The sequence below is a fragment of the Coturnix japonica genome, unplaced genomic scaffold (assembly GCF_054131305.1).
Source record: "Coturnix japonica strain WE unplaced genomic scaffold, WE-NBRP24 Scf073, whole genome shotgun sequence".
Lineage (NCBI taxonomy): Eukaryota > Metazoa > Chordata > Aves > Galliformes > Phasianidae > Coturnix > Coturnix japonica.
This window is the reverse complement of record NW_028188976.1, coordinates 440,078-454,297: the sequence shown is the minus strand read 5'-3', so window position 1 is coordinate 454,297 and position 14,220 is coordinate 440,078. Positions and strand designations below refer to the sequence as shown.

At 52.8% G+C, this 14,220-nt stretch overlaps 1 protein-coding gene across 1 annotated transcript; it reads right to left on the bottom strand.

The window, feature by feature from the left end:
• Positions 1 to 4,445: 4,445 nt before the first annotated feature.
• On the bottom strand, positions 4,446 to 13,552 carry LOC107307352 (kallikrein-8-like). The gene is made up of 6 exons (XM_085534033.1): positions 13,336 to 13,552; positions 12,282 to 12,340; positions 10,072 to 10,219; positions 8,785 to 9,038; positions 7,296 to 7,432; positions 4,446 to 4,801 (listed from the first exon to the last, which is right to left on the bottom strand). The coding sequence occupies exons 2-6, from the start codon at positions 12,322 to 12,324 to the stop codon at positions 4,649 to 4,651; spliced, it is 735 nt and encodes a 244-aa protein (XP_085390159.1). The 5' UTR covers positions 12,325 to 12,340; positions 13,336 to 13,552; the 3' UTR covers positions 4,446 to 4,648.
• Positions 13,553 to 14,220: the final 668 nt, after the last annotated feature.

Below are 14,220 nucleotides of genomic sequence, written 5' to 3'. Positions count from 1 at the left end.
TCTTGGGGTCCACCTCATGGATCCCATCATGGATCCCCCCCCTTTCCCCCCAACCCGGATGTGTTGTAGATCCTCCCCATTGCAAAGCAGGTGAAGGAACCTCCCTGAGGACTTGGGGCCACCAGCAGCTGGCGGAGCAATTAGCGCCTTGATGAGTAATTAAGGGAGGGGAGGCCCCGGAGCAGAGAGACCTGACGAAAGGAAATGTGGGGATGAATCACAACCTGGAGATGCTGATCTGGCGGGGGAAGGCAGCGCCGCGTTGGCTTTGGTCCTAAACCCAAAGCTGAACCTGGAGCTCCCCATAACCCCATGGAGATCTGCTCGTATCAGATCCCTCCTGGGGTCTTTTCTTTGTGGGTAGATCCCACCCTGTGGAGGTTCAACCTGTCAGGTCTATGGGGATCCCATCCCATAGAGATCTGGTCTATCAAGGTTCCATCTCATGGAGATCTGGTCTGTCATGATCCCATCTATGGGGGTCTGAACTATTGAGATCCATCTATGGGGTCTGATCTATTGAGATCCATCTATGGGGTCTGATCTATTGAGATCCATCCATGGGGTCTGATCTATTGAGATCCATCCATGGGGTCTGATCTATTGAGATCCATCTATGGGGGTCTGATCTATTGAGATCCATCCATGGGGTCTGATCTACTGAGATCCATCCAGTGGGGTCTGATCTACTGAGATCCATTCATGGGGTCTGATCTATTGAGACCCACTCATGGGGGTCTGATCTATTGAGATCCATCCATGGGGTCAGATCTACTGAGATCCATCTATGGGGTCTGATCTATTGAGATCCATCTATGGGGTCTGATCTACTGAGATCCATCCAATGGGGTCTGATCTATTGAGATCCATCTATGGGGTCAGATCTACTGAGATCCATCCATGGGGTCTGATCTATTGAGATCCATCTATGGGGGTCTGATCTACTGAGATCCATCTATGGGGGTCTGATCTATTGAGATCCATCTATGGGGTCTGATCTATTGAGATCCATCTATGGGGGCCTGATCTATTGAGATCCATCTATGGGGTCTGATCTACTGAGATCCATCCATGGGGTCTGATCTATTGAGATACATTCATGGGTGTCTGGTCTACCATGATCCCATCCCACACAAGGGAACATGGGAAGATATGGGGGGCACAGGGGGATGCTGTGGGGTTAGGGACCTCATAAGGGGACATGAGGACATAGGGAGGTATGGGGACATGAGGAGATGCTGGGGGGTGAGGGACCTTATGAGGGGACATATGGGGACATGAGAGGCCATATGGGGACATGAGGGGCCATATGGGGCCATATGGGGAAATGAGGGGCCATATGGGGCCATATGGGGAAATGAGGGGCCATATGGGGCCATGAGGGGACATACGGGGACATGAGAGGACATATGGGGAAATAAGGGGCCATATGGGGACATGAGGGGCCATATGGGGACACAGACCCCCCCCAAGAGACCACGGAGGACCCCCAAGAAGCCCATGGGGGGAGGTGTGTGCACACAAGTTGGGCCACGTCTGCCCCACGGCGACGGCTCTTTGGCGCAGCACCCGGAGCTGTGGAGCTGTGGGGTTGGGCCCAACCAGTTCTCCCAGTTCCACCACTCCCATCTGGCGCTAATTAACTCTAATTACCTCATTATCCCTCAGGCCAAGGCTGAACCCGCCAGGATCTGCCACCCACAGCCAGCAGCCCCATAGTCCCTTCTGCCCCCTCTTTCCTTCCCCTCTCGCGACCCACAGCGGTGGGGAGGGGATGTGGCCCCACTTCGGGTTGTCCCCATGGGTGTGATGAGACCGTGGGTGGCCCCGGGGTGACACAAGGAGGGTGACAAAGTGGGTGGCCCCGAGGTGACACAGTGGGTGGCCCCGGGGTGACACAGTGGGTGGCCCCGGGGTGACACAGGGGTGCTTTGGGGACACGGTTGAGGCGGGGATGGAGGAGCTGGGAGGTGGAGATCAGGGGTTGGGGGAGGTGGCCACACTGGAGAATGGTGGGGAGGGGGCACAGAGGGGTGGGGGCACGGGGAGGACCTCCATGGGCATGTGGGGCACATCGTCATGGGCATAGAGACCACATCTCCATGGGTATATGGACCACATCTCCATGGACATACAGACCACATCTCCACCAACATACTGACCAGACCTCCATAGACACATGGATCAGAACTTCATGGACACACGGACCAGACCTCCATCCACATTTGGATCAGAACTCCATAAACACGTGGACCAGAACCTCATGAACACAAAAACCATACCTCTACAATCAAATGGACCAGAACCTCACGAACACAAGGACCAGACCTCTACAATCACTTGGACCAGAACCTCATGAACACAAGAACCAGAACCTCATGAACACAAGGACCAGACCTCTACAGTCACTTGGACCAGAACCTCATGAACACAAGGACCAGAACCTCACGAACACAAGGACCAGAACCTCATGAACACAAGGACCAGACCTCCATGAACACAAGGACCAGAACCTCATGCACACAAGAACCAGGCCCTCATGAACACAAGGACCAGACCTCTACAATCACTTGGACCAGAACCTCATGAACACAAGGACCAGAACCTCATGAACACAAGGACCAGACCTCCACAATCAAATGGACCAGAACCTCAGGAACACAAGGACCAGAACCTCATGAACACACGGACCAGACCTCTACAATCACTTGGACCAGAACCTCATGAACACAAGGACCAGACCTCCACAATCAAATGGACCAGAACCTCATAAACACAAGGACCAGAACCTCATGAACACACGGACCAGAACTTCATGGGCTCACTGACCAGAACCTCCATGAACACAAGGACCAGAACCTCATGGACACAAGGACCAGAACCTCATGACCACATGGACCAGAACCTCATGAATACAAGGATCAGAACCTCATGAACACAAGGACCAGAACCTCCATGAACACAAGGACCAGAACCTCCATGAACACAAGGATCAGAACCTCATGAACACAAGGACCAGAACCTCATGAATACAAGGACCAGAACCTCACGAACACAAGGACCAGAACCTCCATGAACAAAGGACCAGAACAACATGACCACATGGACCAGAACCTCATGAATACAAGGACCAGAACTTCATGGACACAAGGACCAGAACCTAATGAACACATGGACCAGAACCTCATGAACACAAGGACCAGACCTCTACAATCACTTGGACCAGAACCTCATGAAAACAAGGACCAGACCTCCATGAACACAAGGATCAGAACCTAATGAACACCTAGACCAGAACCTCATGAATACAAGGACCAGAACTCCACAATCAAATGGACCAGAACCTCATAAACACAAGGACCAGAACCTCATGAACACATAGACCAGACCTCTACAATCACTTGGACCAGAACCTCATGAACACAAGGACCAGAACCTCATGAACACACGGACCAGAACTTCATGGGCTCACTGACCAGAACCTCCATGAACACAAGGACCAGAACCTCATAAACACAAGGACCAGAACCTCATGAACACGTGGACCAGAACCTCATGAACACAAGGACCAGAACCTCATGAACACGTGGACTAGAACCTCACGAACACAAGGACCAGAACCTCATAAACACAAGGACCAGAACCTCATGAACACAAGGACCAGAACCTCACGAACACAAGGACCAGAACCTCATGAACACAAGGACCAGACCTCCACAATCAAATGGACCAGAACCTCATGAACACAAGGACCAGACCTCCACAATCAAATGGACCAGAACCTCATGAACACAAGGACCAGACCTCCACAATCAAATGGACCAGAACCTCATGAACACAAGAACCAGAACTCCACAATCAAATGGACCAGAACCTCCACCAACATACTGACCAGACCTCCATGGACACGGACCTGACTTGACCCCCATGGGCACACAGACACACTGAGCAGATCCCAACTTCAACCTCCAAGGAAGACCCAGAGCTGACCAGTGGTAGAGCCCACCGTGGTCTCCCCCCCAACAGTGGTTGGTCATTGAGGTGGGATCTTCATCACCAAATCTTCTCAAACCTCCTCATGCGATATTGATCTGGGAGCCACCAATGGCCACCAGTTGGTTCTTCCCCCTCCATTGAGCTTTGGACCGACACCAAGACCTCCTTCTAAAGAGGGAATGGGGAGCATTGCCACCCCCCCCCACCATGGGGAAAGCATCACAATGGGGTCAACCTGGATTGGGGTCAAGAGATGAACCCCACAGCAAAGGGGAGATCTGCCCCCCAATGGGGTCAACGATGGACCACCACAAGTGAGGCCACCGATCCTCCCCCTACCCCCCAACACTGGGGTCCTCTCCCCCCATTACGAAACCCATGGAGGTGATGGATGGGGAGGGGGCCACTCAAACCACTTTGAATTCCCACCCATCCCCCCAAAACCGTGCTCAGTCCTCAAAAAAAAAAGCCCCCCACCATTTTATTCACAGACATCTCCATTGGGGGACCCCAATGCTGACCCCTACCCACCCCTGGGGGGGATCGCATGTCCCGGTACTCGGACCGGCCGACTCCGGAAGGACCCCCATCTTGGGGACAAGGGTTGGGGGGTGGGATATGGGGTGGGATGTGGGGGGAGGTTTGGGGGGGTTCAGTTGCTTCTCATGGTGTCATGGATCCATCGGGTGTACTTGCAGAGGTTGACGTAGACTCCGGGTTTTTGGGGGTCCCCGCAGACACCTGGACCCCATGAGACGATGCCCTGCAGACGCCCGTCACATACGAGGGGTCCCCCGGAATCTCCCTGATGGGGGGAAGAAAAGAGGGGGGGGATGATGCTTTTTGGGGTTGGGATGGGGGGTCTCAGAGCCCCATAGGATATCTCTAAATTTGGGGTCGTTTCAGGTTGTAAAACTGCCCCAAATCTGGGGTTGTTTTGGGTTGTAAAACTGCTTCAAATTTGGGATCGATTCAGGTCATAAAACAGCCCCAAATTTGAGATCAATTCGGGTCATAAAACTGCCCCAAATTTGGGGTTGATTTGGGTCATAAAACTGCCCCAAATTTGGGATCAATTTGGGTCATAAAACTGCCCCAAATTTGGGGTCGATTTGGGTCATAAAACTGGCCCAAATATGGGATTGATTTGGGTCATAAAACTGCCCCAAATATGGGACTATTTCGGGTCATAGAACCGCCCCAAATTTGGGTCTGTTTCAGGTCATAGAACCACCCCAAATTTGGGTCTATTTCGGGTCATAGAACCGCCCCAAATTTGGGTCTGTTTCAGGTCATAGAACCACGCCAAATTTGGGACTATTCCAGGTTGCAGAACCACACCAAATTTGGGTCTGTTTTGGGTCATAGAACCACCCCACCACCCCAAATTTGGTTTTGTTTTGGGTTATAGAACTGCCCCAAATTTGTGTCTATTTCAGGCCATAGAACCACCCCACCACCCCAGATTTGGGTCTGTTTCAGGTCATAGAACCACCCCACCACCCCAGATTTGGGTCTGTTTTGCATCATAGAACCACCCCAAATTTGGGTCTATTTCAGGTCATAGAACCACCCCAAATTTGGGTCTATTTCAGGTCATAGAACCACCCCAAATTTGGGTCTATTTCGGGTCATAGAACCGCCCCAAATTTGGGACTATTTTGGGTCATAGAACCACCCCAAATTTGGGTCTATTTCAGGTCACAGAACCATGCCAAATTTGGGTCTGTTTTGGGTCATAGAACCACCCCAAATCTGTGTCTATTTCAGGCCATAGAACCACCCCACCACCCCAGATTTGGGTCTGTTTCAGGTCATAGAACCACCCCACCACCCCAGATTTGGGTCTGTTTTGCATCATAGAACCACCCCAAATTTGGGTCTATTTCAGGTCATAGAACCACCCCAAATTTGGGTCTATTTCAGGTCATAGAACCACCCCAAATTTGGGTCTATTTCGGGTCATAGAACCGCCCCAAATTTGGGACTATTTTGGGTCATAGAACCACCCCAAATTTGGGTCTATTTCAGGTCACAGAACCATGCCAAATTTGGGTCTGTTTTGGGTCATAGAACCACCCCAAATCTGTGTCTATTTCAGGCCATAGAACCACCCCACCACCCCAGATTTGGGTCTGTTTCAGGTCATAGAACCACCCCACCACCCCAGATTTGGGTCTGTTTTGCATCATAGAACCACCCCAAATTTGGGTCTATTTCGGGTCATAGAACCGCCCCAAATTTGGGACTATTTCGGGTCATAGAACCGCCCCAAATTTGGGTCTGTTTCAGGTCATAGAACCATGCCAAATTTGGGACTATTCCAGGTTGCAGAACCACACCAAATTTTGAACTATTTCGGGTCATAGAACCACCCCAAATTTGGGTCTATTTCGGGTCATAGAACCACCCCACCACCCCAAATTTGGGTTTGTTTTGGGTTATAGAACCGCCCCAAATTTTGAACTATTTCGGGTCATAGAACCACCCCAAATTTGGGTCTATTTCGGGTCATAGAACCACCCCACCACCCCAAATTCGGGTTTGTTTTGGGTTATAGAACTGCCCCAAATTTTGGACTATTTTGGGTCATAGAACCACCCCAAATTTGGGACTATTTCAGGCCATAGAACCACCCCACCACCCCAGATTTGGGTCTGTTTCGCATCATAGAACCACCCCAAATTTGGGTCTATTTCGGGTCATAGAACCACCCCAAATACGTGACTATTTTGGGTCATAGAACCACCCCACCACCCCAGATTTGGGTCTGTTTCGCATCATAGAACCACCCCAAATTTGGGTCTATTTCAGGTCATAGAACCACGCCAGATTTGGGACTATTCCAGGTTGCAGAACCACACCAAATTTGGGTCTGTTTTGGGTCATAGAACCACCCCAAATTTGGGTCTATTTCGGGTCATAGAACCACCCCACCACCCCAAATTTGGGTTTGTTTTGGGTTATAGAACCGCCCCAAATTTTGAACTATTTCAGGTCATAGAACCACCCCAAATTTGGGTCTATTTCGGGTCATAGAACCACCTCACCACCCCAAATTTGGGTTTGTTTTGGGTTATAGAACTGCCCCAAATTTTGGACTATTTTGGGTCATAGAACCACCCCAAATTTGGGACTATTTCAGGCCATAGATCCACCCCACCACCTCAGATTTGGGTCTGTTTCGCATCATAGAACCACCCCAAATTTGGGTCTATTTCGGGTCATAGAACCACCCCAAATTTGGGACCCCCTCCCTTCCACCCCCTGCCCCGATCCCTGCTTTGCTCCTCACCCACCTGGCAGGAGTCGGCGCGGTTGCGGTGCTCCCCGGCACACACCATGTTGGAGGTGATGGAACCCGGGTAGATACGTCGGCATCGCTCCTCTGGGACGATGGTGACCTTGGCACAATGGAGGTCCTCAGGGAAGGTGACTGGAGGTGATAGAAGACATGGAGTCACTAAGGGACCCCCAACCCCCATCCGTGGTCTATAGGGATATAACAAGGTCTATAGGGATATAACAAGGTCTATAGGGATATAACAAGGTCTATAGGGATATAATAAGGTCAAACAAAGGTTGTAGGACCTCCAACGCCCTTGGTCTATAGGGATAAAGTCAACCAAGGGTTGTAGGACCTTCAACCCCCCTGGTCTATAGGGATAAAGTCAATCAAAGGTTGTAGGACCTTCAACCCCCCTGGTCTATAGGGATAAGGTCAAACAAGGGTTGTAGGACCTCCAACACCCCTGGTCTATAGGGATAAGGTCAACCAAGGGTTGTAGGACCTCCAACGCCCCTGGTCTATAGGGATAAGGTCAACCAAGGGTTGTAGGACCTCCAACACCCCTGGTCTATAGGGATAAGGTCAACCAAGGGTTGTAGGACCTCCAACGCCCCTGGTCTATAGGGATAAGGTCAACCAAGGGTTGTAGGACCTTCAACCCCCCTGATCTATAGAGATAAGGTCAACCAAGGGTTGTAGGACCTCCAACGCCCCTGGTCTATAGGGATAAGGTCAACCAAAGGTTGTAGGACCTCCAACCCCCTTGGTCTATAGGGATAAAGTCAATCAAAGGTTGTAGGACCTCCAACCCCCCTGGTCTATAGGGATAAGGTTAACCAAGGGTTATAGGACCTCCAACGCCCCTGGTCTATAGGGATAAAGTCAACCAAGGGTTGTAGGACCTCCAACGCCCCTGGTCTATAGGGATAAAGTCAACCAAAGGTTGTAGGACCTCCAACCCCCCTGGTCTATAGGGATAAAGTCAATCAAAGGTTGTAGGAACTCCAACCCCCCTGGTCTATAGGGATAAGGTCAACCAAGGGTTGTAGGACCTCCAACCCCCCTGGTCTATAGGGATAAAGTCAACCAAAGGTTGTAGGACCTCCAACGCCCCTGGTCTATAGGGATAAAGTCAATCAAAGGTTGTAGGACATCCAACAAGCAATCCATAGGGAAAAGGTCCATTGAAGGTTGTAGGTCCCCAGCCCCCAATCCAAAGGGAGGGCAACCAAAGGTGTAGGACCTCCAACCCCCCTGATCTATAGGGAGAAGGTCAACCAAGGGTTGTAGGACCTCCAACAAGCAACCCATATGTAGGGCCTCCAACCCCACGATACAAAAGGACGTCAACTAAAGGCTGTAGGACCTCTAACCCCCCTGGTCTATAGGGATAAGGTCAACCAAAGGTTGTAGGACCCCCAGCCCTTCAATCTATGGGGAGAAATCAACCCGAAGGTTGTAGGGTTGCCCACCCTATATACAAGAAACGGGTCTCGTACCTTCAGGGCTGGTGGTGGACCCCCATCCTGAGATCTGACAGGTCATTCCGGGCTGGGGGCAATTAAAAGCCAAAGGTAAAGGCTTGACGTGCTCGTTAAGGCGGGCGGGCTGGAGGAGTTTAATGAGCATCAGATCCCCATCTTTGGTGGCCGGGTCGTAACGAGGATATGAGATGGCTTTGGAGGACAGACGGCGCTGCTCCGTGGAGTGGGGGTCCCGGTGACCACGGCCCCCCAGGCGGACATTGAGGTGGCTGGAGAGGGAGGGAGGGAGGGGGAGAATGTTAGGGGGGGTTGGAAAGGGTAGAGTTGGGTTATTGGGGGATATATTGGGGGAAAAAGCGGAGAATTTGGGGTTATTGGGGGAAATATTGGTGGGGAAGGGTAGAGTTGGGTTATTGGGGGATGTATTGGGGGAAAAAGAGGAAATATTGGAGTTATTGGGGGAAAAAGAGGAGAATTTATGGATATATTGGGGGGAAAAAGAGAGAATTGAGGTTATTGGTGGATATATTGGGGGGAAAAGGGGAGAATTGAGGCTATTGGGGGATATATTAGGGGGAAAAGGGGAGAATTGAGGCTATTGGGGGATATATTGGGGGAAAAAGGGGAAATATTTGGGTTATTGGGGGAAAAGGGGGAAGAATTGGGGTTATTGGTGGATATATTGGGGGGAAAAGGGGAGAATTGAGGCTATTGGGGGATATATTGGGGGGAAAAGGGGAAGAATTGGGATTACTGGGGGATATATTGGGTGAAAAAGGGGAGAATTAGGGTTGTTGGTGCAAATATTGGGGGAAAAGGGGAGAGTTGGGGTTATTGGTGGATATACTGGGGGAAAAGGGGGAGAATTGAGGTTATTTGTGCAATTATAGGGTAGGAAATGGGGAGAATTAAGGTTATTTGTGCAAATATCGTGGAGAAAAAGGCAGAGTTGTGGATATTGGTGCAGAAAAGGGCAGAGTTAAGGTTATTTATCCAAATACTGGGGGGAAACAGCAGATTTAAGGGCATTTTCAACCCAGTGAGGGGCAGATTTGGGGTTATTTGCCCAAATATTGGGGTAAAATGGCTGATATAAGGGATTTTCAGCACAGAGAGGGGCAGATTCGGGGTTATTTGCCCAAATATTGGGGAAAAAATGGCAGATTTAAGACATTTTCAGCACAGTGATGGGCAGAGTTAAGGTTATCCATCCCAATACTGGAAGAAAATGGCCAAATTAACCATTATTTGTCCCAAAACTTGAGGGATCCCAATGGAGACCCCCCTCCCCATCCCTCCTACCCAGGGACGTGGCAATGGGCGGCCGTCAGCACCCAATTCCGGGCCACCAAAGTCCCCCCACAGATGAATTTGTCCCTTTTGAATAGAGCAGCTTGCCAGGGCAGGTCACACGATGTCCCCTCGATCACCCACAGGACGTTCCTCGAGGCTGTGGGGACAGATAGGGGGGATATGGGTCACCATGGGGTCCCCCATTGCCATCATTAGGGAGACGTTGATATAATGGGGACAGATAGGGGGGATATGGGTCACCATGGGGTCCCCCATTGCCATCATTAGGGGGACGTTGATATAATGGGGACAGATAGGGGGGATATGGGTCACCATGGGGTCCCCCATTGCCATCATTAGGGGGACGCTGATATAATGGGGACAGATAGGGGGGATATGGGTCACCATGGGGTCCCCCATTGCCATCATTAGGGGGACATTGATATAATGGGGACAGATAGGGGGGATATGGGTCATCCCGGGGTCCCCCATTGCCATCATTAGGGGGATGCTGATATAATGGGGACAGATAGGGGGGATATGGGTCACCATGGGGTCCCCCATTGCCATCATTAGGGGGACATTGATATAATGGGGACAGATAGGGGGGATATGGGTCACCATGGGGTCCCCCATTGCCATCGTTAGGGGGACATTGATATAATGGGGACAGATAGGGGGGATATGGGTCACCATGGGGTCCCCCATTGCCATCATTAGGGGGACGCTGATATAATGGGGACAGATAGGGGGGATATGGGTCACCATGGGGTCCCCCATTGCCATCATTAGGGGGATGCTGATATAATGGAGACAGATAGGGGGGATATGGGTCACCATGGGGTCCCCCATTGCCATCATTAGGGGGACATTGATATAATGGGGACAGATAGGGGGGATATGGGTCACCATGGGGTCCCCCACTGCCATCATTAGGGGGACACTGATATAATGGGGACAGATAGGGGGGATATGGGTCACCATGGGGTCCCCCATTGCCATCATTAGGGGGATGCTGATATAATGGGGACAGATAGGGGGGATATGGGTCACCATGGGGTCCCCCATTGCCATCATTAGGGGGATGCTGATATAATGGGGACAGATAGGGGGGATATGGGTCACCATGGGGTCCCCCATTGCCATCATTAGGGGGACATTGATATCATGGGGACAGATAGGGGGGATATGGGTCATCACGGGGTCCCCCATTGCCATCATTAGGGGGATGCTGATATAATGGGGACAGATAGGGGGGATATGGGTCACCATGGGGTCCCCCATTGACATCACTAGGGGGACGTTGATATAATGGGGACAGATAGGGGGGATATGGGTCACCATGGGGTCCCCCATTGCCATCATTAGGGGGACACTGATATAATTGGGACAGATAGGGGGGATATGGGTCACCATGGGGTCCCCCATTGCCATCGTTAGGGGGACGCTGATATAACGGGACAGATAGGGGGGATATGGGTCACCATGGGGTCCCCCATTGCCATCATTAGGGGGACACTGATATAATGGGGACAGATAGGGGGGATATGGGTCACCATGGGGTCCCCCATTGCCATCATTAGGGGGGCATTGATATAATGGGGACAGATAGGGGGGATATGGGTCACCATGGGGTCCCCCATTGCCATCATTAGGGGGACGCTGATATCATGGGGACAGATAGGGGGGATATGGGTCACCATGGGGTCCCCCATTGCCATCATTAGGGGAACATTGATATAATGGGGACAGATAGGGGGGATATGGGTCACTGTGGTGTCCCCCATTGCCATCATTAGGGGGACGTTGATATAATGGGGACAGATAGGGGGGATATGGGTCATCACGGGGGTCCCATGGGGAGGATGAGGGGGGTTTGACGTGGAAACAGGGGTCTTGGATGTTGGTATGGGGGGGTGTCTCACAAATGCAGGGGGTCTGAGGTGGCCATGGGGGTCCCATGGATGTGGGGGGGGGTTGAGATGGCCATGGGGGTCTCATGGGTGCATGGAAGGGGTCCATGGTGGATGTGTGTGGGGAAGGGTCCCATGGACGAGGGGGATCCCAATGAGGAAATGGGGGGTCCTGTGGATGTGGGGGGTCCGAGGTGCCCATGGGGGTCCCAGCTGGCCATGGGGGGATCTATGAGTGGCCATGGGGGGGGTGGGGGGGAGGGGGGTCTGTGAGTGGCCACAGGACCCCCCCAGGTCCTCTCCTACCTGCAGTTCCCAGCACCAGGAGCAGGATGAGTGGGATCTGCATTCCGAAGGGGTGGGAGCTGTGGGGCAGAAATTGAGGGGGGGGGGGGGGGGTCAGGGGGGGGTCGGGGTGTGGGTTCAGGGTGTGGGGGGGGTCAGGGTGAGGTCAGGGGTGGGAGGAGGGGAGAGGGAGGGGGGAAGAAGGAGGGGGAAGGAGGAGGGGGAGGGAGGATGGAGGGGGGAGAGGGGATGGGGATGGGAGAGGGAAGAAGGGGAGGGAGGGAAGAGGGAGGGGAGAGGGAAAATGGGGGGGATGGAGGAGGGGGGAGAGGGGAAGAGGGGAGAGGGAGAGGGAGAAGGAAGTGGGGGAAGGGAGATGGAAGGGAGAGGGGGGAAGGAGAGGGGGAAGGAGAGGGAAGGGAGAGAGGGAAGGGAGAGGGGAAGAGAGGAGAGGGAGAAGGAAGGGGGGGGAAAGGGAGATGGAAGGGAGAGGGAGAAGGGAAGGGGGAGAAGGAGAAGAAGGGGAAGGAGAAGGGGAAGGGAGAAGGAAGGGAGGGAGGGAAGGGAGAGGGAGAAGGAGAGGGGGAAGGAGAGGGGGAAGGGAGAAGGAAGGGAAGGAAGGGGAAGGAGAGGGAAGGGAAGGGAGAAGGGGGAGGGAGGGGAGGAAGGGGGAGAGGGGAAAGGGAGAGGGAAGGAGAAGGGGAAGGAGAGGAAGGGAGAAGGAAGGGAAGGGGGGGAGATGGGGAAGGGTAAGGGTAAGGAGAGGGAAGGGAAAGGAGAGAGGTAAGGGAAGGGGAAGGGAGAGGGAGAAGGAGAGGGGGAAGGGAGAGGGAAGGGAAGGGAGAAGGGGGAGGGAGGGGAGGAAGGGGGAGAGGGGAAAGGGAGAGGGAAGGAGAAGGGGAAGGAGAGGGGGAAGGGAGAGGGGGAAGGTGAATGGAAGGAGTGGAGAGAAGCCACCCCTCCCTCCCCCCATCTCCCCCATTCTCCTCCCATTCCCCCCACCAGCAAAGAACGCTCCAAGGACCACCCCCCACATACAACCCCCCTACCCAGGGGGGGTCCCCACGTTCCTTACCTGGATCTACAGCCGGGAAAGGGGCGGGGGGGTTTTGGGGGGAGGGGGGGAAAAATGGGTGGGGAAAAAGAAGGACGAACTCCACCCGAGGTGAGCAAACGTCGCTTCCTCCCGACGGAGCCGAAGCTGGAGCTTATATCGGACCGGAGGAGGAAACCCAGAACCTCCGCCTTCAGCCTCTAATCCCAGCGCCGTCACAGGCACCATCCGCCCCGGGGGTGGCACCGGGAGGGGAGGGGGGGGGAGATAGAGACCCTAAAAGGGGAGATTTGGGGGCAAAAAGTGAGTCCGTGTTGGATGATGAAGCTCAAAGGGACGTTGGGATGAAGGTGACCCCAAAAGACATTGCATTATTGGGGTTGGGGGGACAGTACAATGGGTTTGACCCCAAAATGGTTGAGAATTGGGGTTCGGGAGGGGGTCCAGAAGACCCCAAAAATGGAGATCTGGGGGGTTGGGGGGCAAAAAGTGAGTCTTTGTTGGATATAGAATCTCAAAGGGACGTTGGGATGAAGGCAACCCCAAAAGACATCGCATTATTGGGGTTGGGGGGACGCCATGATGGGTTTGACCCCAAAATCATTGGGAATTGGGGTTGGGGAGGGGGTTGGAGACCCTAAAAGGGGAGATTTGGGGGCAAAAAGTGAGTCCGTGTTGGATGAAGAAGCTCAAGGGGAAATTGGGATGAAGGTGACCCCAAAAGACGTCGCCTTATTGGGGTTGGGGGGACGCCATGATGGGTTTGACCCCAAAATGGTTGGGAATTGGGGTTGGGGAGGGGGTTGGAGACCCTAAAAGGGGAGATTTGGGGGCAAAAAGTGAGTCCGTGTTGGATATAGAAGCTCAAGGGGACATGGGGATGAAGGTGACCCCAAAAGACGTTGC

Bases quoted from the DNA above. Each gene is read 5' to 3' on its own strand.
- LOC107307352 (XM_085534033.1), bottom strand. From the start codon at position 12,324: ATGCAGATCCCACTCATCCTGCTCCTGGTGCTGGGAACTGCAG. The intron at 9,039-10,071 runs GTAGGAGGGATG...CTCCCTCTCCAG, and splicing joins GCCCATTGCCACGTCCCTGG to CCACCTCAATGTCCGCCTGG. The intron at 4,802-7,295 runs GTGGGTGAGGAG...TCCCCCCATCAG, and splicing joins ACCGCGCCGACTCCTGCCAG to GGAGATTCCGGGGGACCCCT.